General features: G+C 36.4%; 1 protein-coding gene across 4 annotated transcripts in view; it reads left to right on the top strand.

Annotated features, from left to right (window-relative positions):
* IRAK4 (interleukin 1 receptor associated kinase 4) overlaps nucleotides 1-24,599 on the top strand; it is a 76,113-nt gene that overhangs the window by 10,098 nt on the left and 41,416 nt on the right. For all 4 annotated transcript variants that reach the window (XM_072654286.1, XM_072654287.1, XM_072654288.1 and 1 more), the window contains exons 2-5: nucleotides 11,609-11,892; nucleotides 15,690-15,835; nucleotides 16,405-16,590; nucleotides 23,863-24,023. In XM_072654286.1, coding sequence (XP_072510387.1) covers nucleotides 11,732-11,892; nucleotides 15,690-15,835; nucleotides 16,405-16,590; nucleotides 23,863-24,023 — 654 coding nt within the window. In that variant the 5' untranslated portion in view covers nucleotides 11,609-11,731. The remainder of the gene's footprint in view (nucleotides 1-11,608; nucleotides 11,893-15,689; nucleotides 15,836-16,404; nucleotides 16,591-23,862; nucleotides 24,024-24,599) is intronic.

Below are 24,599 nucleotides of genomic sequence, written 5' to 3'. Positions count from 1 at the left end.
AATCCTGAAATTTTCTTTTGCCTTGTACTAGACAGTTTGCTGAGCAAAAATTGCTAAATTGGTTTGAAAATTATTATTCCTGCTCTTTTGGGAAGTGAAAACTCTTACTTTACACTGCCTTCTAATTGAACTTCATGCTCACTTTCTGTCAGTGTAAACAGTCTCCAACTTCCTTTTAACTGTATTTCCCTTTTTGCCTGTGGGCTTTGCATCTCTCTCTTTACACTATAATTCAACTCTTCACTTTCCTTCATTATTACTTTTTTAATCCCTCACATCTTTATTTCCCAATCACATTCCAAAGCCATCTTCACAACTAGTTTTTCTTAGTCAGCTGGAATTTATTGCAACAATTTTTACTGTTTCCTTGATCAAAACTGAAACATCATGTGCAATTTCTGTTTGTTGGACAAAACTTCACCACCTGGATTTTTAGGAGCTTGCAGATTGCTTTTAATTCAAGTATACAATTAAGTTCTGCTAAATCATTCACAAAAGAAACACGATAATGAGGTAAAACATTTTCTTAAAATTAGATTTTACTTATTCTCATTTGCTTCCTTTCCAATCTGGAGAGAAGAGGTGATTGCTGATTCTCAAGCATCAGATACGGCTTAAAAACTGCAAACTACAAATTTCAAAACTTTTAAAAAAAATTCTTATTTTGAATCTTTGGAACTAAATTAACTTAAGTTTTGTTTAAGGACTTTTCCAGTTGGTGAAGTTATCTTCTCCCATTATATTGAAACAATAATTTTGTCACTCTCTTTGGGATGACAGAAATGACTGTATAAATTTCACAAAATTTCCACTTTTAAAAGTCCTATGGAGCTGCAACCCCAAAATGCCACTATTTTATTATTTATAAAACCATTTAAATCATACTTTAATCATAATTTGGGAATCCATATTAAAAAAAGATTACACTTTAGTTAGAAAATTAGTTTCTAATTCAGCAAATTGAGAAAGGATCTCCTTCCCTCAACTAACTCTCTCTCTCTCATTCTTACTGTCTCTCTACAACACCCCTCCCACTCCCACCCCCCAAACCAGGAAAGCGTCATGTCAAAAAAACTGTAAAGAGGAAAGAATATGAAGTTGTTAAAGGCAGTTAGGTGGTGCAGTGGAAAACGTGCTTTGCCTAGAGTCAGGAAGATCTAAATTCAGATCCAGTCTCTGACACTTTAGCTGTGTGATCCTGGGCAAGTGACTTAACCACTATCTTCTTCCTCAATTGTAAAATGGAAGATTATAATAACATCTTCCTCACAGGGTTATTATCAGGATCAAAGGATCTGTAAACATGCTTAGTATACTGCCTTACACATAGTAGATAATCTATAAATTCATATGTTTTCCCCTACCCTTTCCCTTTGTCAGCAGCATCAGATGCAGGAGAAAGAACAAGTATGAAGACTTAGAAAAAAACCACTAGATTTGAGACCACCACTAAAAACATCCTTAGGAACTTTGGAGAGAGAGAACCTCAAGTTTAGTGAGAAAGCCTAGAATCTGAATGTAGAAGGTTGATGATCAAGAGAAAAAGTGAAAGGAAAGATCTTGACTGAGAGAGGAAATAGAAGAAAGTTTGAGGAGATAATAGCAGTTAATGAAGATTTTTAAAGCATAGGAAAAACAAGCATATTTGAAGGCACTAGGAAAGGAAGCAGTAAATTGTATGTTTGATTATGTCTTTCCTCCATTTAATTGATTTGCAGTCTATAAATTTAATTGTATTTAAAAAAAATCTCTAGTAAAGGATGTGCAAAAAAAGAGGGGAAGAACTGTGGGGCGGGGTCATAGGAGAATACCAGAAGACTTCTAACTTTGCCTACAATTCTAAGCCAAATAGATCTCTAAGAAAGTTATAAAAGGAGTTGGAGAGTAGAAAGAAGGTATAGACATTAGAGCACATCAGGAATCAATAAGTTCTGTACTACCTGCTTTAAGCAGTTTCCTTTAAAATAAATCTGAAAGCTGTATGTGTATATTACTTTTAATTTTTCTTGATGTCTTTTTTTTAGATCACTTTGATTACCAGATATATCCCTCCCTGCCCCCAGACAGTGATCTTTGCAACAAAAAATAGAGAAGAGGAAAAGGAACATAAGGAATAACAAGGAATTGTATCAATAAGGAATAACAAGGAATTATCACTAGCATCTAGCATAGTTCCTGGCATGTTATAGGAGTGTAATAGGGGCTTATTAGATTGGTCAACTTGAGTATCTCTTACCTATATTAATTACTGTATTTGGTGGAAAATGCTTCTTTCTCTAAATGACTAAAGGAGAGCACCTATGCATAAAATGTATTTATCCAGATAAAATTTATTGAAGGATGTTCTATATTACCAACTTAGACATCAGAAAAACTTGATGATGGGGTGATTGTCCCCATCCCAAAGACTCTGTCTCTGGCAGTAACTCATGAGTGGCTCCCAGTGAGGCAAACTATCTCTCCCTGTTACAAGAACAATCTGACCTCTGTAGAATTTTCCTTGTATGAACAGGACTATCTTGTATCAGCAGAAAACTATCATGTACTGATTCTCACAGTTAATGTATACAGTCCAGAGATCAAGTTACAGATAACAACTCCCAATGCTATTGTAGACTTAGTTTACCAAAGACACACCCCCTTAGAAGATCCCGCAAGCCCTCCAGGGTTTCCAGTGGTGAATGACACCTGTGTCCAAGGTACAGAAATTTTATGTTCTTTTAGGAGCTGATCACTCCTTGATTCTGCCCTGAACCACCTAATAATTTTGACACACTCTTGGGATGACATTTTTTCTATATAAGCTTTAACATCACCTCTGTTAAGCTGCATGTTCCCCAAGGAGCTCTGCTCACTTTATTAGTGTCATGGTACACTTTTTGCCACTTGCCTGGAAGACTGCTTAAGTCTGTGAATTCTTTCAAGATGAATTTGGCCTTGTGCCTCAGTAGTTTTGGGGTCCCTGTACCCCTAAACTTCATCATAGAGACAGGAAATGCTGCAAGTTCTTGGATTCTGTCTTTTTAAATGATAATTTATTAATTTTTAGCTTTTAACGTTCACTTCCATAAGATTTTGAGATTCGAATTTTCTTTCCCTCTTCACTTCCCTCATCCCATAAACTGTGCAATCGGATATAGGCTCTTCTATACCTTCATATTAAACATATTTTCACATTAGTTATGATGTAAAGAAGAGTTAGAACTGATGGGAAGAACAAAAAGAAAGAAGCAACAAAACAACAAAAGAAAAGGAGAGCAAATAGTGTACGTCCATCTGCATTCAGACTTCAGTGTTCTTTCTCTGGATGTGGATAGCATTTTCCATTCTTAGTCTTTTGGAGTTGTCTTAGATCTTTACATTGCTGAGAAGGGCTATCAAAGCCATTGCACAGTGTGGCTGTTATTGTGTACAATTTTCTCATGGTTCTGCTAATTTCACTCAGCATCAGTTCATGTAAGTTCTTTGCAGGTTTTTCTGAAGTCAGCCTGCTCATCAATGGTATTCCATTACAGTCATATACCACAACTTGTTCAGCCATTCCCCAATTGATGGACATCCCCTCAAATTCCAGTTCTTTGCTACCACAAAAAGAGCTACTATAAATATTTTTGTACATGTGGGTCCTTTTCCCATTTGTATGCTCTCTTTGGGATACAGACCTAAAAGTGGTATTGCTGGGTCATAGGGTATGTACAATTTTATAACCCTTTGGGCATAGTTCCAAATTACTCTCGAGCATGGTTGGATCAATTTACAACTCCATCAAAAATGAATTAGTGTTCCAATTTTCCCACATCTTCCCCAACATATATCATTTTCCTATTTTGTCATGTAAACCAATCTGATAGGTGTGATATGATATCTCAGAGTAGTTTTGATTTGCATCTCTCTAATCAGTAGTGATTTACAGCACTTTCTCTTATGACTATGGATAGCTTTAATTTCTTCCTCTGAAAACTGCCTGTTCATATCCTTTGACTATTTATCAACTGGGGAATGACTTGTATTCTTGTACATTTGACTCAGTTCTTTATATGTTTTAGAAATGAGGCCTTTATCACAAATACTAGTTGCAAAAATTCTTTCTCAGTTTTCTGCTTCCCTCCTAGTCTTGGTTGCATTAGATTTGTTTGTGTGAAAACTTTGCAATTTAATGTAATCAAAATTATGCATTTTCCCTTCATAATATTCTCTATCTCTTGTTTGGTCAAAAATTTCTCCATTCTTCACATATCTGGCAAATACACTATTCCTTTCTCTCCCAGTTTGCTTGTAGTATCAGTCTTAATATCTAAATTATGTACCCAATTTGACTTTATTTTGGTATACAATGTAAGATGTTGTTCTGTGTCTAGTTTCTGCTATACTATTTTACAGTTTTCCCAGAAGTTTTTGTTAAATAGTGAGTTCTTATGCCCGAAGCTGCCGTCTTTGGGTTCATCAAATAGTGCATTGTTATAGTTATTGATTGTTGTGTTTTGCATACCTGCCCCATTCCACTGATCCACCAGTCTATTTCTAAGCCAGTACCAAGTAGTTTTGATGATTGCTATTTTATAATACAATTTAAGATCTGGTACAGCTAGGGTCACCTTCCCTTGGATTTCTTTTCGTTAATTCCCTTCATATTCTGGACCTTTTGTTCTTCCAGATGAATTTTGTTGCTTATTCTAGCTCTATAAAAGAGGTTTTTGATAGTTTGGTTGGTAGAGATAGCACTGAATAAGTAGTTTAATTTAGGTAGAATTGTCATTTTTGTTATATTAGCTTGGCCTAGCCATGAGTATTTGATATTTTCCCAGTTTTTTAGACCTGACATTATTTGTAGGAAAAGTGTTTTGTAATTGTGTTCCTGAGTTTGTTTTGGCAGGTAGACTTCCAAATATTTTATAATGTCTACAGTAACTTTAAATGGGATTTCTTTCCATCTCTTGCTGTTGTACTTTATTAATTATATGTAGAAATCACAATGATTTATGTGGATTTATTTTATATACTGCAATTTTGCTGTATTTGTTTATTATTTTAAATAATTTTTTACTTAATTCTCTAGGATTCTCTGTGAAGAATGATAGTTTTGTTTCTGCTTTACTTGTTCTAATTCCTTCAATTTCTTTTTCTTATTGCTGAAGCTAACATTTTTAGTGCAATGTAAAATAACAGTAGTGATAATGGACATCCTTGTTTGACTCCTGATCTCATTGGAAATGCTTCTACCTCATCTTCATTACATATAATGCTTGCTGATGGTTTTAGATAGATGCTGTCATTTTCAGGAAGACTCCCTTTATTCTTATGCTCTCTAGTGTTTTTAATATGAATGGGTGTTGTATTTTGTCAAATGCTTTTTCTGCATCTATTGAGATAATCATAGGATTTCTGCTAGTTTTGTTGTTGATTTTATGCTGATAGTTTTCCTACTATTGCACCAGCCCTGCATTCCTGATATGAATCCTCCCTGGTCATAGTGTATTATCCTTGAGATAAGTTGCTGTAATCTCTTTGCTAATATTTTATTTAGAATTTTTGCATCCATATTCATTAGGGAAATTAGTCTATAATTTTCCTTCTTTTGGCTCTTCTGGATTTAGATATCAACACTCATTTGTATCATAGAAAGAATTTGGTAGGACTCTCTCTTCACCTATTTTCCCAAATAGTTTATATAATATTGGAATTAGTTCTTTAAAGGTTTGATAAAATTCACTTGTAAATCCATGTGGCCCTGATGATTTTTTCTTATGGAGTTCATTGATGGCTTGTTCAATTTATTTTTTGAAATGGGATTATTTAAGTATTTTTTAATTTTCTCTTCTGTTAATCTAGCAATTTATATTTTTGTAAATATTCATCGACCTCATCAAGATTGTCATACTTTTGGCATACAGTTATGCAAAGTAGCTCCTAATTATTGTTTTGATTTCCTTTTCATTGATGGTAATTCACCCTTTTCATTTTTGATGTTGGCTATTTGGTTTTCTTTTTCTAAAAAGAAATCAAATTAACCTACAATTTACCTATTTTATAGTTTTTTTTCATAAAACCAACTCTTAGTTTTATTTCAATGATTTTTTAAATTTCACTTTTATTAATCTCTCCTTTGGTTTTCAGAATTTCTAATTTGGTATTTAGTTGGGGATTTTTAATTTGTTCTTTTTCTAGCTTTTTTAGTTGTATGCCCAATTCATTGATCTCTTCTTTCTCCATTTTATTCATGTAACCATTTAGAGATATAAAACATCCACTAAATATCCACAGAGATATAAAACAACCACTTTTGCTGCAACCCATAAGTTTTGGTATTTTGGTATGTTGTCTCATTATTGTCATTCTCTTGGATAAAGTTGTTGATTGTTTCTATGATTTGTTGTTTGACTCAGTCATTCTTTAGGATTAGATTATTTAGTTTCCAATTAATTTTTAGGTTGTCTTTGTATGGTCCTTTAATGGTAATTTAAATGGGAAGCTCTTTCCCATTTATTAATAGGCCCATGTGACCTACTTAAGTCACATGGAAGCCACATGAGTTTGAGTCACATGAAGCCTCTGGTAGGAAGAGTTTGTTGAAGGGGTAAAGCAGGAAGGGTAGAACAGGAAGAGGCAGAGCTAGAGCAGAGCTGAGAGGAAATTTGGTCAGAGTGCAGTCAGAGCTAGGAAGGATGTGGGCAAGCAGACAGCTAGGCTAGTGTTTGTTGTTCGTGGGAAAGCCCTAGCATGAGGAAGGCTTGGGGATGGTGTTGTTCTCTGCATTGTTATTGTGTATAGATTTTTGTTACTATGATGGATTTGGCTTTCTGGTGTCTGAATAAATATTTTGGTTCTGTCTTCCATATGGAGAATCTGTTGTATTTCACGATTCAGAATTGTGTTGGGATAATCATGGCTCCCATAGGCACTGTGACTATCACATTGGTACTACCATGATCTGGAAAGGATGTATTTAATATTTCTGCCTTTCTGTACTGGGTTATGAGATTTTTATGCCCTTGTCATTTTTTTTGTTTGTTTCAGTATCATGTACTGCTGAGAAAAAGATATATTTCTTTTTATCCTTATTCATTTTTCTCCAGAGGTCATCCATATCTAACTTTTCTAAAATTCTATTCATCTCCTTAACTTCTTTCTTGTTTATTTGGTGGTTAGATTTATCTGGTTCTGCGTGGGAAAGGTTGAAGTCCCCCACTAGTATAGTTCTGCTATTTCTTCCTGCAGCTTCCTTAACTTCTCCTCTAAGAATTTGGATGCTATACCATTTAGTGCATATATGTTTAGTATCGACATTACTTCCTTTAACAGCATGTAGTTTTCTTCTTTATCTCTTAATTAGATCTATTTTTGCTTTTGCTTTATCTGAGATCAGGATTGCTACCACTGCTTTTTTTACTTCAGGTGAAGCATAATGTATTCTGCTCCAGCTTTTTACCTTTATTCTGTGTATATCCCTCTGCTTCAAATTTGCTTCTTATAAACAACATATTGTAGGATTGTAGTTCTTATTCCACTCTGCTGTCTACTTCCATTTTATAGGGGAGTTCATCTCATTCACATTCACAGTTATAATTACTATCTATGTCTTTCTCTCCATTCTTTTTTTCCCATTTATGCTTTTCTCTCTTCTTTCTCCCTTTCCCTCCTCACTGGAGTTTTGCTTCTAATCACTGCCTCCTTCAGTCTTCCCTTCCTTCTATTAGCTCCCTCCCTTATTTTCCCTTTTAATTCCACTTTTTCCCTCCCTTCTATCCATATCCTCCATTTTCTTTTCCCTTTCCCCTCCCAATTCCTGTAGGGTAAGTTCAATTTCTATACCTATGTTATTCCCTCTTTAAGTCAAATCTGATGAGAGTACGTTCAAACAGTGCCCAATTTCCTCCCTTATTTCCCACTATGTAATAGATTTTTGTGCCTTTTCATGTGATATAATTAATACTTTTCCTTCTCCTTTCCTCCTCTCCCAGTACAATCCCTTTTTACTGCTGAATTAGGTTTTTTATCATCTTTTCTAAATCAACATATATCCATGCCCTCTTTCTATGTATACTCATAATAACAATACAGTTTTCAAGAGTTACAGGTGTCATCTTCTCTTATAGGGATGTAAACAGTTTGCCCTTATTATTGACATGTTTTTTTTTTCCCCTATTTACCTTTATATTCCTCTCCTGAGTCTTGTATTTGAATTTTCTGTTAAGCTCTGGTCTTTTCATGAGGAAGTTCTATATTTTCATTAATGTCCATCTCCTCTCCTGAAAGGTTATGCTCAGTTTTGCTGGGCAGTTGATCCTTGGTTGTAATCAAAGCTCCTTTGCCTTATGGAACATCACATTACAAACCCTTTGATGTTTTAATTTCGGAGCTTCAATGTCCTATATAATGTTGACTGTGGTCCTGTGATATTTAAATTGTTTCTTTTTGGCTGCTTGCAGTATTTTCTCTTTGACCTAGTCATTTTGGAATGTGGCTATAGTATTCCTTGATGTTTTCAATTTGAGATCTCTTTCAGGAGGTGATTGGTGAATTATTTCGATGACTCTTTTACCCTCTTGTTTTTTTAGATGTCAGGGTAGTTTTCTTTGATGATTTCCTAAAAGATGCTTTCCAAGCCCTTTTTCATTATTGTTTTCAGGTAGACCAATAATTTTTAAATTGTCTCTCCTGGATCAGTTTTCCAGGTCAGTTGTTTTTCCCCTGAGGTATTTTATGGGTTCTTCTATTTTTTCATTCTTTTGTTTCTGTTTAACTAATTCTTGTTGTCCCATAGAGTCATTAGTTTCCACTTGCTCAATTCTAATTTTTAAGGAATTGTTTTCTTCAATTAACTTTTGTATCTCCTTTTCCATTTGGCCAATTTTACTTTTTAAGGAGCTCTTCTCATATTTTTTCTCTCCTTTTCTGTTTGGCCAATTCTACTTTTTAATGACTTGTTTTCTATAGTCAGTTTTTGTCCTTTTTCCAAGCTATTAACTCTGTCTTGCGTATCTTTTCATTTGTTTTCCCAATTTTTCTTCCACCTCTCTTATTTCCCCTTTAAAATCCTTCTTGAGCTCCCTAAAGAAGACTTTTTTGGCTTCGAACCCATTCATATTCCACTTTGAGCTTTCAAATGTGGGTACATTGATAATGATGTTCTCTTCTCAATGCCTTTATCTTCCATATTCCCATAATAAAAATTTGTGGTCATTGCCCATTTCTACATTTTGCTCATGGTGTTTGCCTAATTCCTGGCCTTTATAGTTGAGCTTTCCTGTTAGAGCACAGGGGGCACTGACCCAATCTTCTTGTGCTGAGTACCCAGAACCTGGTCGCTGGCTTTGTGTTCTGGAGCCTCAGGTGCTGGGAGCTGGAGGCTTTAGAGGTCTGGCAGCTTACCTGGGGTCAGCAGCACTGGGTGGGATTGGTGAGTCTGACCTCCTGTGGACTCCTGCTCACCATGGCATTGCACTGATTCCTGTTCACCTGGACTTTAAACTCAAATGTTTGGCTGCTGGAGGATGTCTGCTTGCCAACCAGGAGCCATTACCTCCTAGAGTTGTGCTTCCTGGAGTTGTACTGAAGCACCAGGAGATTTAGCTGCTGGAAAATGCTGGCAAACATGGTGGCTTTCTGAAGCTGCTATCTGCTGGTTCCCATGCCTGTGCTGAGGAACTTGAGGGGTCCTGATGTTGCTGTTGCGTGCTCCACCACCCTGGGGTTCAGGATCTCCCCATGGTTTGCTGAGGTGGGACTTGCTGCTGGCTTTCTGGGATGCCTCACCTCCTGTGTTACTCCCCCTCTCCCAGAGTGAAAGGGGCCTTTCCTGTTAATGCTCCTGGGCTACACGACTTCTATATCCCGTCTTTCTGCTGACCCAGCTGTTCCAGGATTTTTCCGGTGGCCATGTTTTCTGGGCTTTCAGAGGTCAGTAGGGAAGCATAAAAGCGACTTATTTCTTATTCTGCCATCTTGGCTTCATAAGTGGAACTCTCAGGTTTTCTATCTTTAGGTGAGCTTCCCTTACCTCTCAAAGTGACCCAGTTGTCAGATCATCTTGGAATGAGGATTAGGAGCAGCATTAAAAGAAAAATTTCCATCTATAACATATGATTAGCTATATTTCACCAATTTTCTTAGCTTCCCAAGGGAAAAGTGGAGGTAGGTAGAAGTAAATGTCTTATTTCCATTCTCAGATTAGTTGACAGGGTGAAAAAGCTAGAGAAGGAAGTGATTGTTCCTGTTCTCATAGAGACAGGAGTTTTGGCTCTTATGGCCTTCTCCATGAAATAGTCTCAGGGCTCAGTTCTTACTGATAAGAGATTAGGAAATCTGATAACTCCTAGTTCTTGAGTATATGATGGAAAATGAGTGGAGGACCTATACTATTTGTATCTATTCTGGTACTTTTTTTTGTCAACATCTTTATAGTTACTGTTGAACTTTGCCGTATGACAAAACAAAAAAACCCCAAAAGTACCAAAGTTTGTTTGTGGACTGAATTCTGATTTAGCATTTAATTTTCTTGTGTAAGTCTCCAGATTCTAAAGCATGTTGTAAAGGGAAGTAATTACAAATGTGAGGATGTATGCATTCAGTTTTTAGCAAATAATGGCAATTTGTTGACATTCAGAAAGGAGGGATGGTAGGTACTTGTAGTTAAAAAATTCTAAAAAGCAAATGTCCAGTGAGAAGAGTCATAGCAATCATAAACCAAATATTGTGAAATAAATTGTTACATTCATCATTTATTTGGTCCTGGTATATGTGGGTATAATTGACAATTCTATAAGTATGGATAGTATGTGAAGCAAATCTCTATAAATCAAGAATTGCATATATTTTTTATTTAAGTTCTGTGTGAAAGTGACCTATCTCCCTATCAAAAGCAATGTGCTTTTTTAATAAAGGTAGGTGAGAATTAAATGAGAGTGCTGTCTCATAGACAAAATGGAAAGATAAAAAGGTGGAGCATTTTTGCATTACTTAATCTGATTCCCAAATGTAATTACAGGAAGTGTTAAAAGAATTACAACTTTGATATATGTTAGATTTCTTGAAAAACTAGATTTTTTTTCTCATTTACTCTGAAGAATTCAGTCCATAATAAAATTGTCCATTCAATTAGACATAGTAAATCTTGGGGGACTGGGGCAAAATGTTAATTATTCAGATATAATATGATTTTATTTTTTCTTGAAGTCTTTTGTGGTACATCAGAAATAGGTAGTATTTTAATTTCCTTTAAAAGAAGCTTAAAAGCTATATGTGTATATTACTTATATTTTAAAATTTTATTTGGATCCTTTGTTTTATGTGATCTTTATTACTTAAGAAATTCCTCTCCTTCTATTCTCTCCCCTCCCAGCAGACCATTCTTGTAACAACACACTTTTTAAAAGAGGAAAAAAGCAGTTCAATAGTTCAAAGCTAACAAGCACATTAACTTAGTCTTATAGTATATGCAGTAGTTCCCCACACCTTTAAAGAAGGGAAAGATATGTATTTTCTCCTCTGTTTTTCAGGATCATTATTTTTATACAGAGTTTAGTTTCATTATTTTCCCCTGGTCTCTTAAATTTTAATAAAGAAATACTGTTAATAAATGTTGTTTTTAATGTTTCTTGTTTTTATACAGGATTTTATGTTGTGCCAACATTTTATGTGAACTGGAGAAGAGTGGATCTATGAACTTTTAAATATACACTATATAAAAAAAATACATATTTGATGAGAAACTTCCTTATCTTATGAAGAGAAGATGAACAAACCAATAACTTCATCAACATATGTAAGGTGCCTAAATGTTGGCCTGATTAGGCAGCTGGCAGATTTTATTGATCCTCAGGAAGGATGGAAGAAGTTAGCAGTTGATATAAAAAAGCCTTCTGGAGAAAGTAGATATAACCAGTTTCATATAAGGTAAGGTATTAAAGTACCGTAATTCTTATATCAAAAGATATACATTAATGTATTCATTCAACAAGAATTTATTGGGTGTCTGCTATATGCCATGCTCTGTGCTGAGTGCTAGGGATATCCTTGCCTTCAAGGAGGGGCCACTAGTTGGCACAGTGGATGGAGCACTGAACCTTTAGTCCTGAAGACCTGAGTTCAAATTTGATGTCAGTAACTAGTGATGTGACCCTGGGCAAGTCATTTGACTCAGTTTGCCTCAGTTTCCTTATCTGTGAAATGTGCTGGAGAAGGAAACAGCAAACCACTCCAGTCGTTTTGTCAAGAAAACCCTAAATGGGATCCTGAAGAATTGGACATAACTGAACAATAACAAAATGCCTTGAAGGAACTTGCATTCTATTAGGGGATTCCCTCACTACGTAGTTATAAATATCCATAAATACCCAAATACTGTAGGTCCTTCATTTTAGGTAACAGACCACAAAGGAGGAGGTTCGGGGAGAATTTTGACATTTTTGCTTAGGTACCTAACATTTAAACTTGAAATACTACTTATTATTGTGATATTATATGTAGAATTTGGTTAGAAGTTAAGGTACTCATCCATGCCACTGAGTCACTGTTTGATCAACTAAAGACATATCAAAATGTTTTTGTTTAATAGTGATGATATTAATTGCTATTTGTACTATACTAGAAGGTTTGCAAAGTGCTTTATTAAATTATTTGATTGTCCCAAGCACTATTAGGTATTATCATTCCCATTTTGCAGATACTCCTGTTAAGGACAATAAAGATGTCTCTGAGGTTAAGTAACTTGCCCATTGTCATACATATACACCACATATACACATTGTTCTTTCTACTGTGTCCCAGACTCCCTTAAGTTGTTATAGAGTTTTATCTCTATAAAAAAAACACAGTTTGCCACCTAAATAAATTGTTCTTAGCTGACTCTCCAGTCCTGGTATTGCTGTGATCTACAAATGTGACTTTTATTTTTATCTGAGTGTGTAGCCACAAAAAGTACATTGTGATCGATAGAGAGAAAGGGAAGCTTCTCTGTGGTTTTCAGTGTCATTGAACACTAATTAAGCACCTCCTATGTGCCAGGCATTGTTCTAAATGCTCAAGATACAAAAAGAGACAAAAAACCAGTCCTTGCCCTCTGAGAGCTCACAATCTAATGAAGGAGACAACATGCAAACAAATATATACAAAGCAGGCTATATACAGGATAAATAGAAAATAATTAGCAGGGGGAAGCACTGGATTTAAGAGGGGTTAGGGAAAACTTTCTGTAGAAGCTAGGATTTTAGTTGCAACTTAAAGGAAAGTAGGAAAGTCAGAAGGGAGGAGGCAGGAGAGTGTTCCAGGCATATGGAGGACAGATAGAGAAAATGATTGGTAAGAGAGAGCCTTGTTCATGGAACAGCCAGGCCAGAGTCACTGGATGAGAGAGTACATGTTGAAGAGTAAGATATAAAAGAACTGGAAAGGTAGGAGGCGGAAGGGGCTAGGTTATGAAGGGCTTTGAATGCCAAATAGAGCATTTTGTATTTGCACCTGGAAGGCAATACAAAACCACTGGAGTTTACTGAGTGTAGGGGGGGTGACATGATTGGATTTGCATTTTAGGAAAAGAGAGGATGGGTTGGAGTGGAGAGAGACACCAGGCAGGCAGACCTATCAACAGGCTATTGCAATAATCCAGGCATGAGGTGATGAGGACCTACACCAGAGTAGTGGCAGCGTTGGAGGAGAAAAAGGGGTGTAGGTGAGTGATATTGCAAAGGTGAAACTGATAGGTTTTTGGCAACAAATTGAATGAGAGGGTGAGAGACAGTGAGAAGTTCAGTATGACTTTTAGGTTGGAGCCTGGGAAACTTGGGAGGATGGTGTTGCCTTCTCCAGTAATAGAGAAGGTAGGAGTAGGGGGAGGGATATTTAGGGGAAAAATAATAATTTCTCTTTGAGATATGCTGAGATTAAGATGTTTGTTGAACACCCAGTTTGAGATGTCTGAAAGGCATTTGGAGATGTAAGATTGGAGGCCAGCAGGGAGATTGGGGCAGAATAGGTTGATTTGGCAATCATCAGGATAGAGATGGTAATGAAATTCAGGGGAGATGATGAGATCATCATGAAATGTTATAAAAGAGAAAAGAAGGATGGCCCAAGATAGAATCCTGAGGGACACCGATGGGGAGGATCCAACAAAAAGCATTGGGCAGATAGGAAGAAAAACAGGAGAGAGTAGTATCTGAAAATGTGGAGAAAAGAGATTATCAAGGATGAGAGAATGATCCTCAGTGTCAGAGACTGCAGAGAGGTCAAAGTGAATGAGGACTGAGAAAAGGCCATTTGATTTGGCAACTAAGAGTCCATTAATAATTTTGGGGAAATCACTTTTGGTGCAATGATAAAGTTGAAAACTGCATTAAGTTAAGAAGGGAGTGAGAGGAGAGAAAGTGGAAGTATGTATTGTAGATGGACTTTTCAAAGAGTTTAGCTACACAGGGCAGAAGAGATACAGGATAATAGTGCAGATGGAAGGATCACGTGAGGGTTTTTCTCAGTATAGGAGAAACATGTGCATGTTTGTAGGCAGTTAGAAATGAGCCATTAGAGATGGAGAGATTGAAAACAAGTGAAAGAGTGGGGATGACAGTAGACACAATCTGTTGGAAGAGATATGAGACAGGGGTGAAGGAGGAGATAGTGGGAGAAGGCATTTGAGTGATAGAAGATAGGAGGAGAAAAAATGGAGTTCACAGAGAAGGCCTTGATTTTTTTTCTGTAGAGTATGAAAGAATGTTCTCATCTGTGAGAGTGGGGGAGGGTGAGCCATGGAAGTTTTGAGGAGAAATGAAAACATTTGGAAGAACCTCTGTGGAGAGTGGGAAAGTGAATTGGTCAGGGGGGTATAGCAGCATTGCCTAGCAGCAGTGAGGGCCCAGTTGAGATTATGTAACATAAATTTGTAGTGGACATAGTAAGATCAGTTGCATGATTCTCATGGGAGTGATCCAAGGCTTAGCTGGGTGTGATTGGAGATATGATAAGGGGGAATAGGAATTCAAGAGAGCAGGACAGTGTAGAGTTGAATTGGTTCACCAGGGAGTCATCATGGGGTGAATAGAATGGCCATTGTAGAGGCCTGCAAGAGAATTGAGGGATTAAGGTCATGGTACAGATGAAGAGGAGGATTATGTAGGCAAAAGCAGGATGAAAAACCAACATGTTAAAGAACTTGAAGACTGAACAGGAAATTGTACTGACTCCCTTATTGCTACATGTATGAAAGGATAAAATTGTTAATAAGAACAAATCTTGAATTAAAATTTATAAACCAGAGTTGAAGGTAGCATACATAAATTGCTAGTTAACACTTGTAACGGTTCAGATTTTCGAAAATCACCATTCTCAGCAAAATGATCTCTTTTAAGAAATGATAGAAAGTTTTTTAGCTTTGATGCTTTCATTTTTAATGTAAATAAACAAATGATAGTAGTGAAGATCAAAAGAAAGGTACATAGCATGCTGTGAATGTTTTTCCTGATATATCTTTAAAGATTGAATTTGCACTGCTTCATAAGTCTCAAAGGGCATATAAGTTACATGTAACCATATCTTGCTTCTGTACAAGATGATGCTGAAACTAAATGAGAGTTTAATATTTGCTTTAAAATCTCAGGAGAATGAAATCTCCCACTTTCTGTTCATAGTATATTACCTCTAAAAGTTCTCAGTTTTATTTAGAAATTAATTTTACTTTTTCTGTCTCACTTTCTTTCAAGGAGATTTGAAGGATTACTTCAAACTGGAAAGAGTCCCACTAGTGAACTACTCTTTGATTGGGGAACCACAAATTGTACAGTTGGAGACCTTGTAGATCTTTTAATCAGAAATGAATTTCTAGCACCCGCACGTCTATTGCTGCCAGGTACAATTTTTCAAGATTTGACATGGAAGATGCAGAAATGGAAACATTTCTGCTTTCTCTTGGTTTTTCTTTTTGTAGTAAAGAAAAAGTGTTTTGTTTTTAGCTTTCTTAAAACCTTCTGAGTGGCAAAGAACAATGAATTCTAAATTGCTAGGTCCATGATTCCATTTTAGAGTTCCTATATAGATGTTACCATCTGTAGTCCTTGCAAGAGTAGGTAGCCTTGCATTGATGGGAGGTTGAAGTAGATATAGCTCTCAAAAAAATCTGTCAGTTTACATTTCTTAATGCATCAGGAAATTAAATGTCCTTTTGGCATCGTAATTTTCATCTCCCAGACCTCAGCCCCTATGACATTAAAACATGGACTGCTGTTTTTACCTCTCACTGTCTTTCTTATACATCTTAATCCTTATCAGCTGACTTGTTACATTGGCTGTTTTATGGGGGGGAGGGGGGCGCAGAATGTCAAAATTGGACTAATGTTAAGTGGAACAATTGGTGCTGGGTCGTATCAACTGCTTCATTTTCTTTAAGGGAAAGATAAAATATCTTAGTTAACTTTGCAGATCATGTTCCAGAAACTGTTCATATGCTCCCACAAGAAGAAATAGCCACTCAAAAAGAAGCACTGCCTCATTATGACAAAGAAAAGACACATGTCAAACCTGTATTTATTCAGAATCATGAACAAATGTCTTCACCTCTGAACTCCTCAAGTCCAGACATGAAAAGTTTAGAAGTTAGTGATACATGTAAGTAACTTTAAAAAGTCTAATTTGACAGAAAGCTCTATTGGTTTCCAGCATTGAATTTTCAATAGAAATAGCCATGACTGTTTATAATTAAATTTTGTATTATTTTGTTGAATATTAATGATATATTGAAAGCAAATAGTGAGGTATATGTCTTCATCTTGATATAACTGCTAAGTACCCAAGTACATGCTTTGTTGAGACAGGTTCTTAACTTAGAGACTGAACTTTTCAAAAAATATATTTTGACACTTTTGTTTTAATATAATTGGTTTTCTTTGTAATCCTGTGTATTTTATAAATTTAAAAATGATATTCTGATACTTTTCTCTACCTATCTAATCATTCTTTTTTGATATCCTTAGGCTGCTCATCTTCATCTTTCCACTTCCTAAGTGTGAATGCCCCCCAAGTATCTAGCTTAGGTTTATCTCTCTTGGTGAATTCATCTGACCTAAAATTCAGTTGTCACCTCTCTGTAATAAGTCTGCTAATAACTCCTAATTAATTATATTCAGCTCAAATCTTTTCCCTGAGTTTCAATCCCACAGCTCTGTCTCTTAGCTTTTGCTACCTAGATACCCCATTAGCATTAGTATGTCCTAAACTAAATTTATTATCTTTATTTTCTTAAATTAAGCCTGACTCTCCTTGTAGCTTTTAAGTTTCTTTTAATGGCAACATAGTCCTTTCAGATAACTTGGCCTGAAAGTTCAGTATAATCTTTGACTCTTCCTTTTGAGTCTCACATATGTAAACATTTGCCAGGTCTTTTCAGTTCTAACACTACACTATCCCTTGTTTCTATCCCTTTTTTTGTATTCCCATTATGGCTACTCTAACTCAAGTCTTCATCACTTCTTCTCCAGATATCCTTTCTTATAGTTCCTCTTTTTTTCTAATCAAGACTAGAATAATATTTTAATTTACAGGTTTGATGCCACTAACCTGTTCTAAAACTTTTAGTGGCTCCCTACTTATAGGATAATTTTAAGGCTGTCCATAATGTGACTGCAGCCTACCTTTTTAGTCTTTTTTCACACTACTCTCTTTCATAAATTTTGGATTTTAGACTACTAGCTTTTTCTCATACTTGCAGTCTTTTGCCTCTGTGTATTCAGATAAGGTACATCTATCTATCTCTTTAACATTTGCTACTTGTGTGACCCTGGGCAAGTCACTTAAACACCTTGGGCTTCAGTTTTCTCATCTGTAAAATAGAGGTTAGGAGCATTGATGAAGATGATCTTTGAGGTCTGTTCCAGTTTTAGATCTCTGATTCTTCATGCTTTGAATACACTTCCATCTCTGCTTGTTGAAATCCTCTCTTTAAGGGCATAAGATAGTTTAAAAAAAACCACTTATCTGCCTCTGAATAAGTTAAATAACTAGATTGAGAAAAACTGTATCTCAGGCTGTTGAAAGAACTAATGGGATGTGATTGATGAACCATTGTCACAGTTGAGAGTTGTAATGGACCTCAGTGACCATCTAGTCTAGAAAAAGAAATTTTCTTTGAATTATTGAGGAGAATGAGGAATTTTCAGTAGGCCCAGAAAGGTATTTTGTTTTAAAATTTTCAAAAAAGGAAATTGAAGAAAATAGAATCTGTAAGCTTTAGATTGGCTAGTGATCTTGTCTTGAATTCTAATGAAACAGGACTTCTTAAACTTTTTCCACTTGGGACCACTTCAGTGCTTCTTGAACTGTGGGTTGCAATTCCATATAAGGTCATGATCCACAGTTTAAGAAGAATGATTAATAAATATTTAGAAAAGGAATTAGTGATCACATAGAGTCGGCACTGTTTTGTCAAGAAAAAAATCATACCAAAATCATATATGTTTTCAGATCCTTAAAACCTCTTAAGTTTTTCTAAAATAGAAAATAATGTACCACACAAAGTAGTTTTAGCTATCTCCATGGCTTAGGATACCCAGAAACCAAACAAAGTTAAAAATTCCGCTGCCTACCATACTCCAGCAATAAGGCTGCACATTGGGCTTCCAACAGAATTCAGCTTCATACCCTGACCTCCTCTCCCTCCTTTGAGTGCCATGGAGAGAGAGAAGGGGCAGAACATGGGAGCTGTGATAAAGCTCAACTGTCAACCTTCATTTTACCTAATGGTGCCTTTTTTCTGGTGCAATGGAGATCCATATCCCAAAATAGCAGAAATTTTCTCAGGCTGCAGTAGCATCATGGCATCTCTCTGTGCCACTAGACCAGAGATCTGATGGAAAAGAAGAAATGGGGCAGGGCATGGGTGTAGAGGGCTATGTGATACTCCTGAGGGAAGGAGCCCAGTATCTAGCTGGAACCAGTTCTTTCCCCTAAGAAGTTCCTTTACACAGAGATCAATACTGATGAGCCATTAGTTGCCCAGCATGGGAGAAAGCAGAGACACTTTGAGACCTTCTCCTCCCAACCCCCAAACCAGAAAACTGCCCTCAGAGAGGAGAGTCAGACAGTGATCAGTAGGAGAAAATGAGGGGAAAAAAACACTGAAATTACCAAATATCACAGAAGACAGAAAACTTAAAAGACCTTAATCATTAGCAGATAAACCAAAAAGGAAGATATTAATAGCAGAAATAATAATGGCTTTTCACTCTATTAAAAGAGTTTAGGCATTTATGAAAGGAAACTAAAGAGGACAAAGTCAAGAGGGCAGAGTAAGAGCCAGCATTTTTTGCTTAGCTCACCCAACGTAACTCCTCCAAAACAAAGTAGAAAATACACTGAAACAAATTCTATTGGGAAAGCCAAGAAAAAGTCACAGTGAGTGATTTTTGAGCTCAGGGCAGTTTAAGAAGACAGATAGGTCTGCAGACACTGATGCTGGCCAGGACTGTAGTGCAGTAGCAGCAGCAGCAGTAATGTCACAACAAGTGGAAATGACAGCAGACTGTGACTACAGCAGTAGCAGAGGGGAGCAGACCTGCACCCAAGGATGGTAAGGAGTTCAAACACTTGGGCAGAAAGAGATCCTAGGAGACCACTGTACTGGGTACAGGAGCAGGTGCCATCTGCCCATTATTAGTTCTGGTTCACAGTTCTGGGGTGGAGAGGAGCAGTTGTAGTTGTGAAGGAACAAAGCTCTGCCTATGTAAAGAGAGGAAGGAATAAGTTCCAGAAGCATAACTGTGTGGCTCTGAGCCCAAGAATATAGTGAGAACTCAGTTCTAAACTTGTATGTAAACCTGTAGTGGAATAAACCAGGGTGAGAATGATGAGAGCTGGCTGGGGGAGAGTTAAGAGGTCAATGTAAAGATTTCTTACACTTTTCAGCAGGCAAGAGTTCTTAGGGAACCTGCAATTTGAATGGGGTGTAAGTAAAGTTTATATAGGATATTCTATAGTAAAACATGTGCCAAATGTGCTAACTAGGTGATTCAGGGGGGTTTAGGGAGTGGTTAGTTCTTAAAGAAACATGCACTTTTGGTATCTACTGCACATGTATTTTAGCCAGAGTTCATAGGGAAATAGCCCAAAGTGGGGGCTACATGGTGGTGTGGTTTTAGGCCAGAAATGTCGCTGTGGGCAGTGTGGTCACTGACTAGTGGTCAGGCTTACTGAGAAATACCCAGCCTGCTCTCATCAGTGACTTGTTAGACAAGATAAATGCAAGGGAGTATATGTATATCTAAGTCTAGGATACAAATGATTGGTCAGTGAGTAGTAAATGTCATTATGACCCAGTACACAGTCTGTTCAGCCAGTACACAGTTGGTTCAAACTAATAAGTGCAGCTGGCTACTGTAGCAGGAAGGGAGGTAAGAGTTTTTGCTGGGACAGGCTGTGTCCTTGGGCGGGGGGGCAACTGCCTGAGATAGTGTTTTGAGGCTAGGGAGAAATATGATTTTTAGAGAGAAATGTGATTTTAGAATTGGGGTCTAAGAATGTGTACCCAAGCACCACATAAGGAGAACAAAAGTAGAACCTGTAGAACCTCCCAGCAGACTAACTATGACTGAGTTCGGCAGCAGTTTATGGAAATTGAACACACTAATGGATCCAAAACCAAGTGAGGAATTTTCAGAGCACAATCCAGGAGGGCAATGAAGAGTTCTCTCCCTTGATCATACTAATTTGGAAGTAGTGAAAACTTACAGGCCCCCAGACTGAGTACTGACTGCAGCAGAAAGGTATGTAAGACAGAAGTTCAATATAGATATTCCCCCAACAGGTGAGAAGAATTGAACACAAATATAAAGTCCAAAGTCAGTAAGTAGGCTGGAAAACCACAAAGAACCTGACCATAAGAGGTTATGCTAACTGCGAATTTCAAGACACAAACCCAAAAGAAGACAAAGACTTGAAAACATCTGCAAGCAAGACCTCAAACAAATCAAACCAAACCAAAACCAAATTTGACCCAAGTCCAGCAAGACTTCCTAAAAGAACCAAAGAAAGATTTTTAAATAGAGCAGAGAAATGATTTTAAGAATCAAATAAGAGCAGTAGAGGATAAAGTGGAGGGGGGAAAGTGAGAGCTGTGTAAGAAGATTTAAAAAGACAACAGCTTGTTAAAAGGGGTACAAAAATACTGAAGAAAATACTCCATGAGACATCAAGAAACAGTAAGACGAAGTAAAATAGAAGATGATGTCAGATATCTCATAGAGAAAAAAAATTACCTGGACAATAGATCAAAGAGAAATAACTTAAGAATCTCTGCACTACCTGAATTTGTGGTTGCTATTCTTATTTTTCAGTCATGTCCAACTCTGTGACCTCATTTGGGATTTTCTTGAAAGATACTGGAGTGGTTTGCCAAGTCATTTTACAGATGAGAAACTGGGATAAATATAGTTAAGTGACTTGCTCAGGGCCACACAGCTACTAAGTGTCTGAGGTCAGATTTGAACTAAGAATTGACGTTTTTGAATTGTGGTGCTGAAGACTTTTGAGAGTCTGTTGGACAGCAAGGAGATCAAATCAGTCAATACTTGAAATCAATGAAGACAGTAGGACAATTGGAAGGACAAATACTGACACACAATGACACATAATTGGCCACATAATGAGAAGACAGGACTCATTGGAAAAGACCTTGATGTTGGGAAATATTGAAGGAAAAAGGAGAAGGGATGGCAGAGGATGAGATGGTTAGATAGTGTCATGGAAGCAGCAAACTTGGACTTGAACAATAACTGGACAATTGAAAAACAACAAATAAAAACTGTTTGAAAAATAGGTAAAGAACAAGTCCTGCAGAATTGCTTCAGTGACACAAATGTATTTTAGTTTCAGAACAAAAATTTCAACCAAATTTCTTGCTTTATGATTACTAATTACAGTATTTAAGTCTCATTTTCCCCAAGCTTTCAGTTAACTCATGTTCAAAAAATTTATGGTGGTACTCCCAGTTCCCGTACCTATTTCTTTAAATAATCCAAAGAGCCAGATCAATTGCTTTTATTTTCCTGACTTAATCCTACTAATGCACTAAGAGGGCAGATAAAGGGCACATCTGTCCTTAACCCTGAAGCATTTTAGTTGTAACCCAGGCAGGAAAAGCTACTTACTAAGGTTTGGGTTTTTTTACCTTTACCGTAAGTATTTAAATCAGACCAAAGAAATAGTATTTTCTCTATCAATTAGTTAATATACATATATTAAATTTTCACTTAATCCTTCAGAGTCTTATGAAATTTCTTTTGTAATCTTTTATTGTTTAGGGAAGGGAGTTATTGATTGGGGGAGACATTCAGTATTTGTCAAAGAGGCATTTCTCTAAAAATTCCTCAAATCTTGTCAAAGCCCTTCCTTAGACCTCTTTTTTCCAGAACTCTAAAACCCTTTACTTTCAAGTCCTCCATTCACATCTTCAGTGCAAACAGACTCCAATTTTCCTTTAATTCTCTCTATTCTTATCTCATCCCTGATTGCTTAAACTTTCTTCCCAACTTTCTTGTTATATCACTTCAGTGGACTTTGAATAAAGCACTTCAAAACTGCCCCTTGCATATTCTAATCTGACACTTCTCTTGTTTTATTTTATTTAATTAATTCCTCTAGTCTTTATTTCCCAATCATATCCAAGAGTGTCTACAGACTTAATCTTCATTATTCAGCAGTAGGTGGCGCAATTGATAGAGTGCTGGACCTGGAGTCAGGAAGACTTTTCATACTGAGTTGAAATGTGACTCCAGACACTTACTAGCTCTGTGACCCTGGGGAAGTTACTTAACCATATCTGGCTCAGTTCCTCATCCATAAAATGAGTTGGACAAGGCAGTGGTAAACCACTTCAGTATATTTGCTAAGAAAACCCCAAACACGGTCATGAAGAGTTGGACACGACTAAATCAACTAAGTGACAACAACAAAGTTTTTCCTTTGTATTTTAAGTACAAGTTTTTATTACACAAAACTAATTAATTGCAATCCTGTCACATTTTGGGGTTCTTTGAGGATTTTAAGTTATACATGGTGACATTGATCATAGCCAAGATATTGTAAGTTGTTTCATTTATTTGTACCTTTGTCTGTTTATAATTGCTCTTTTTAAATTATGTATTCAGTAATTTTAATGTTTGTTTAAATAGATAAGTTATTAATAATGGGAAAAGAGTTTTCTCTAGTTCATTGAATAATATTAATAAAATGGAGCTCAAGTTAACTAGCTGATTATGGAGAAGAAACTTCAAGTTTTGGGGTAGCTAGGTAGCACAGTAGATAGAGTGCTAGCCCTGGAGTTCAAATCCAGCCTCTGATAGGCTGCAAGACCCTAGGCAGTTCACTTAACCCAGTTTACTTCAGTTTCCTCATCTGTAAAAGGAGCTAGAGAAGGAAATGGCAAAACACCAGTATCTTTGCCAAGACAACCCTAAATGAGGTCTTGAAGTGAGTCAGACATAACTAATTAAAAAAACAACAAAAAAATTGCAAGTCTATTAAGGAGTAATAAACTATCCAAATATATCCCTAGATGACTATAAAAATCAAGAGGATAAATATAAATATATATCAAGAACTCAAGTAGCTGACTGAAGTTGGAGTAACTTACAAGTGTGTGGTCAGGCTCGGTAGTACCTAAGTATGTATATGTGTTTGAGGGAATTATGCATGCTCCCTATTTTGTTGGAAAGACACACTAACTTGGAGTTTTAATGTAATAATTTTCATCTTTTTTTCCTCTATAAGGTCAATATGAGGCAATTCATGCAGTGTTAGTGTTTAAATTGGAATAAATCATTGATCATCTGGAAACTTCTTGAGTTTTTGTTTTATCTAATGAACTTTTCCCTCTCATTGATGTTGCAGGTTTTCAGAGTTTTTCATTTTATGAATTAAAAAGTATTACAAATAACTTTGATGAGCACCCTATGTCAGCTGGTGGAAGCAAAATGGGAGAAGGAGGCTTTGGAGTTGTATATAGAGGTTATATCAATAACAGAACTGTGGCAGTGAAGAAACTTACAACTGTAAGTTAACTTTCCCTATAGATGATCATTTTGTAGTGATATAATTCTTTTTTTTTTTTTTTTTTTTTTTGGTTGCATCTCCCTTTTTTGCGTAGTCTGGAAATAGAGCAACCAAGTCACTGGCCAGTCCTCTTGCTGATTGACATGGAAACTTTGACCTGCTTCATTGCCAATCTGAGTTGTTTCTCTCCCTTCTTAGGCTAGTGGCCTCCCATTTTGTGAGGGCAAAACTATAATGGTGCCAGACATACAATTAGCTTCATCTCTGTTGTAACTGAAAGATCCTAAACTTAAGCAGTCCATCAGCCTCACACTCTTCCAGTGGCAGAAAAGTAACGATTTTAGACAATCATTTTGTTTATTGCATTGGAGTAAATGGAAAGCAGTGTTTACTTTTACTCACTTGAGTAAACCATTAGCCCAAATTTTACTTTACATATGCTAGGCAGTGTGGTATAATAGAAAGGGTGCTAGACTTGAAGTTGGGAAAAATAGGTTCACATCTGGCTCAACATTTATTATTTCTCCAACTATTGGCAACCACAACCGCTTAAGAAAGTAATACTCACATTGCCT

This window comes from Notamacropus eugenii, chromosome 3 (genome assembly GCF_028372415.1).
Source record: "Notamacropus eugenii isolate mMacEug1 chromosome 3, mMacEug1.pri_v2, whole genome shotgun sequence".
NCBI classification, from domain to species: Eukaryota; Metazoa; Chordata; class Mammalia; order Diprotodontia; family Macropodidae; genus Notamacropus; species Notamacropus eugenii.
This window is presented reverse-complemented; position numbering and strand designations above follow the sequence as displayed.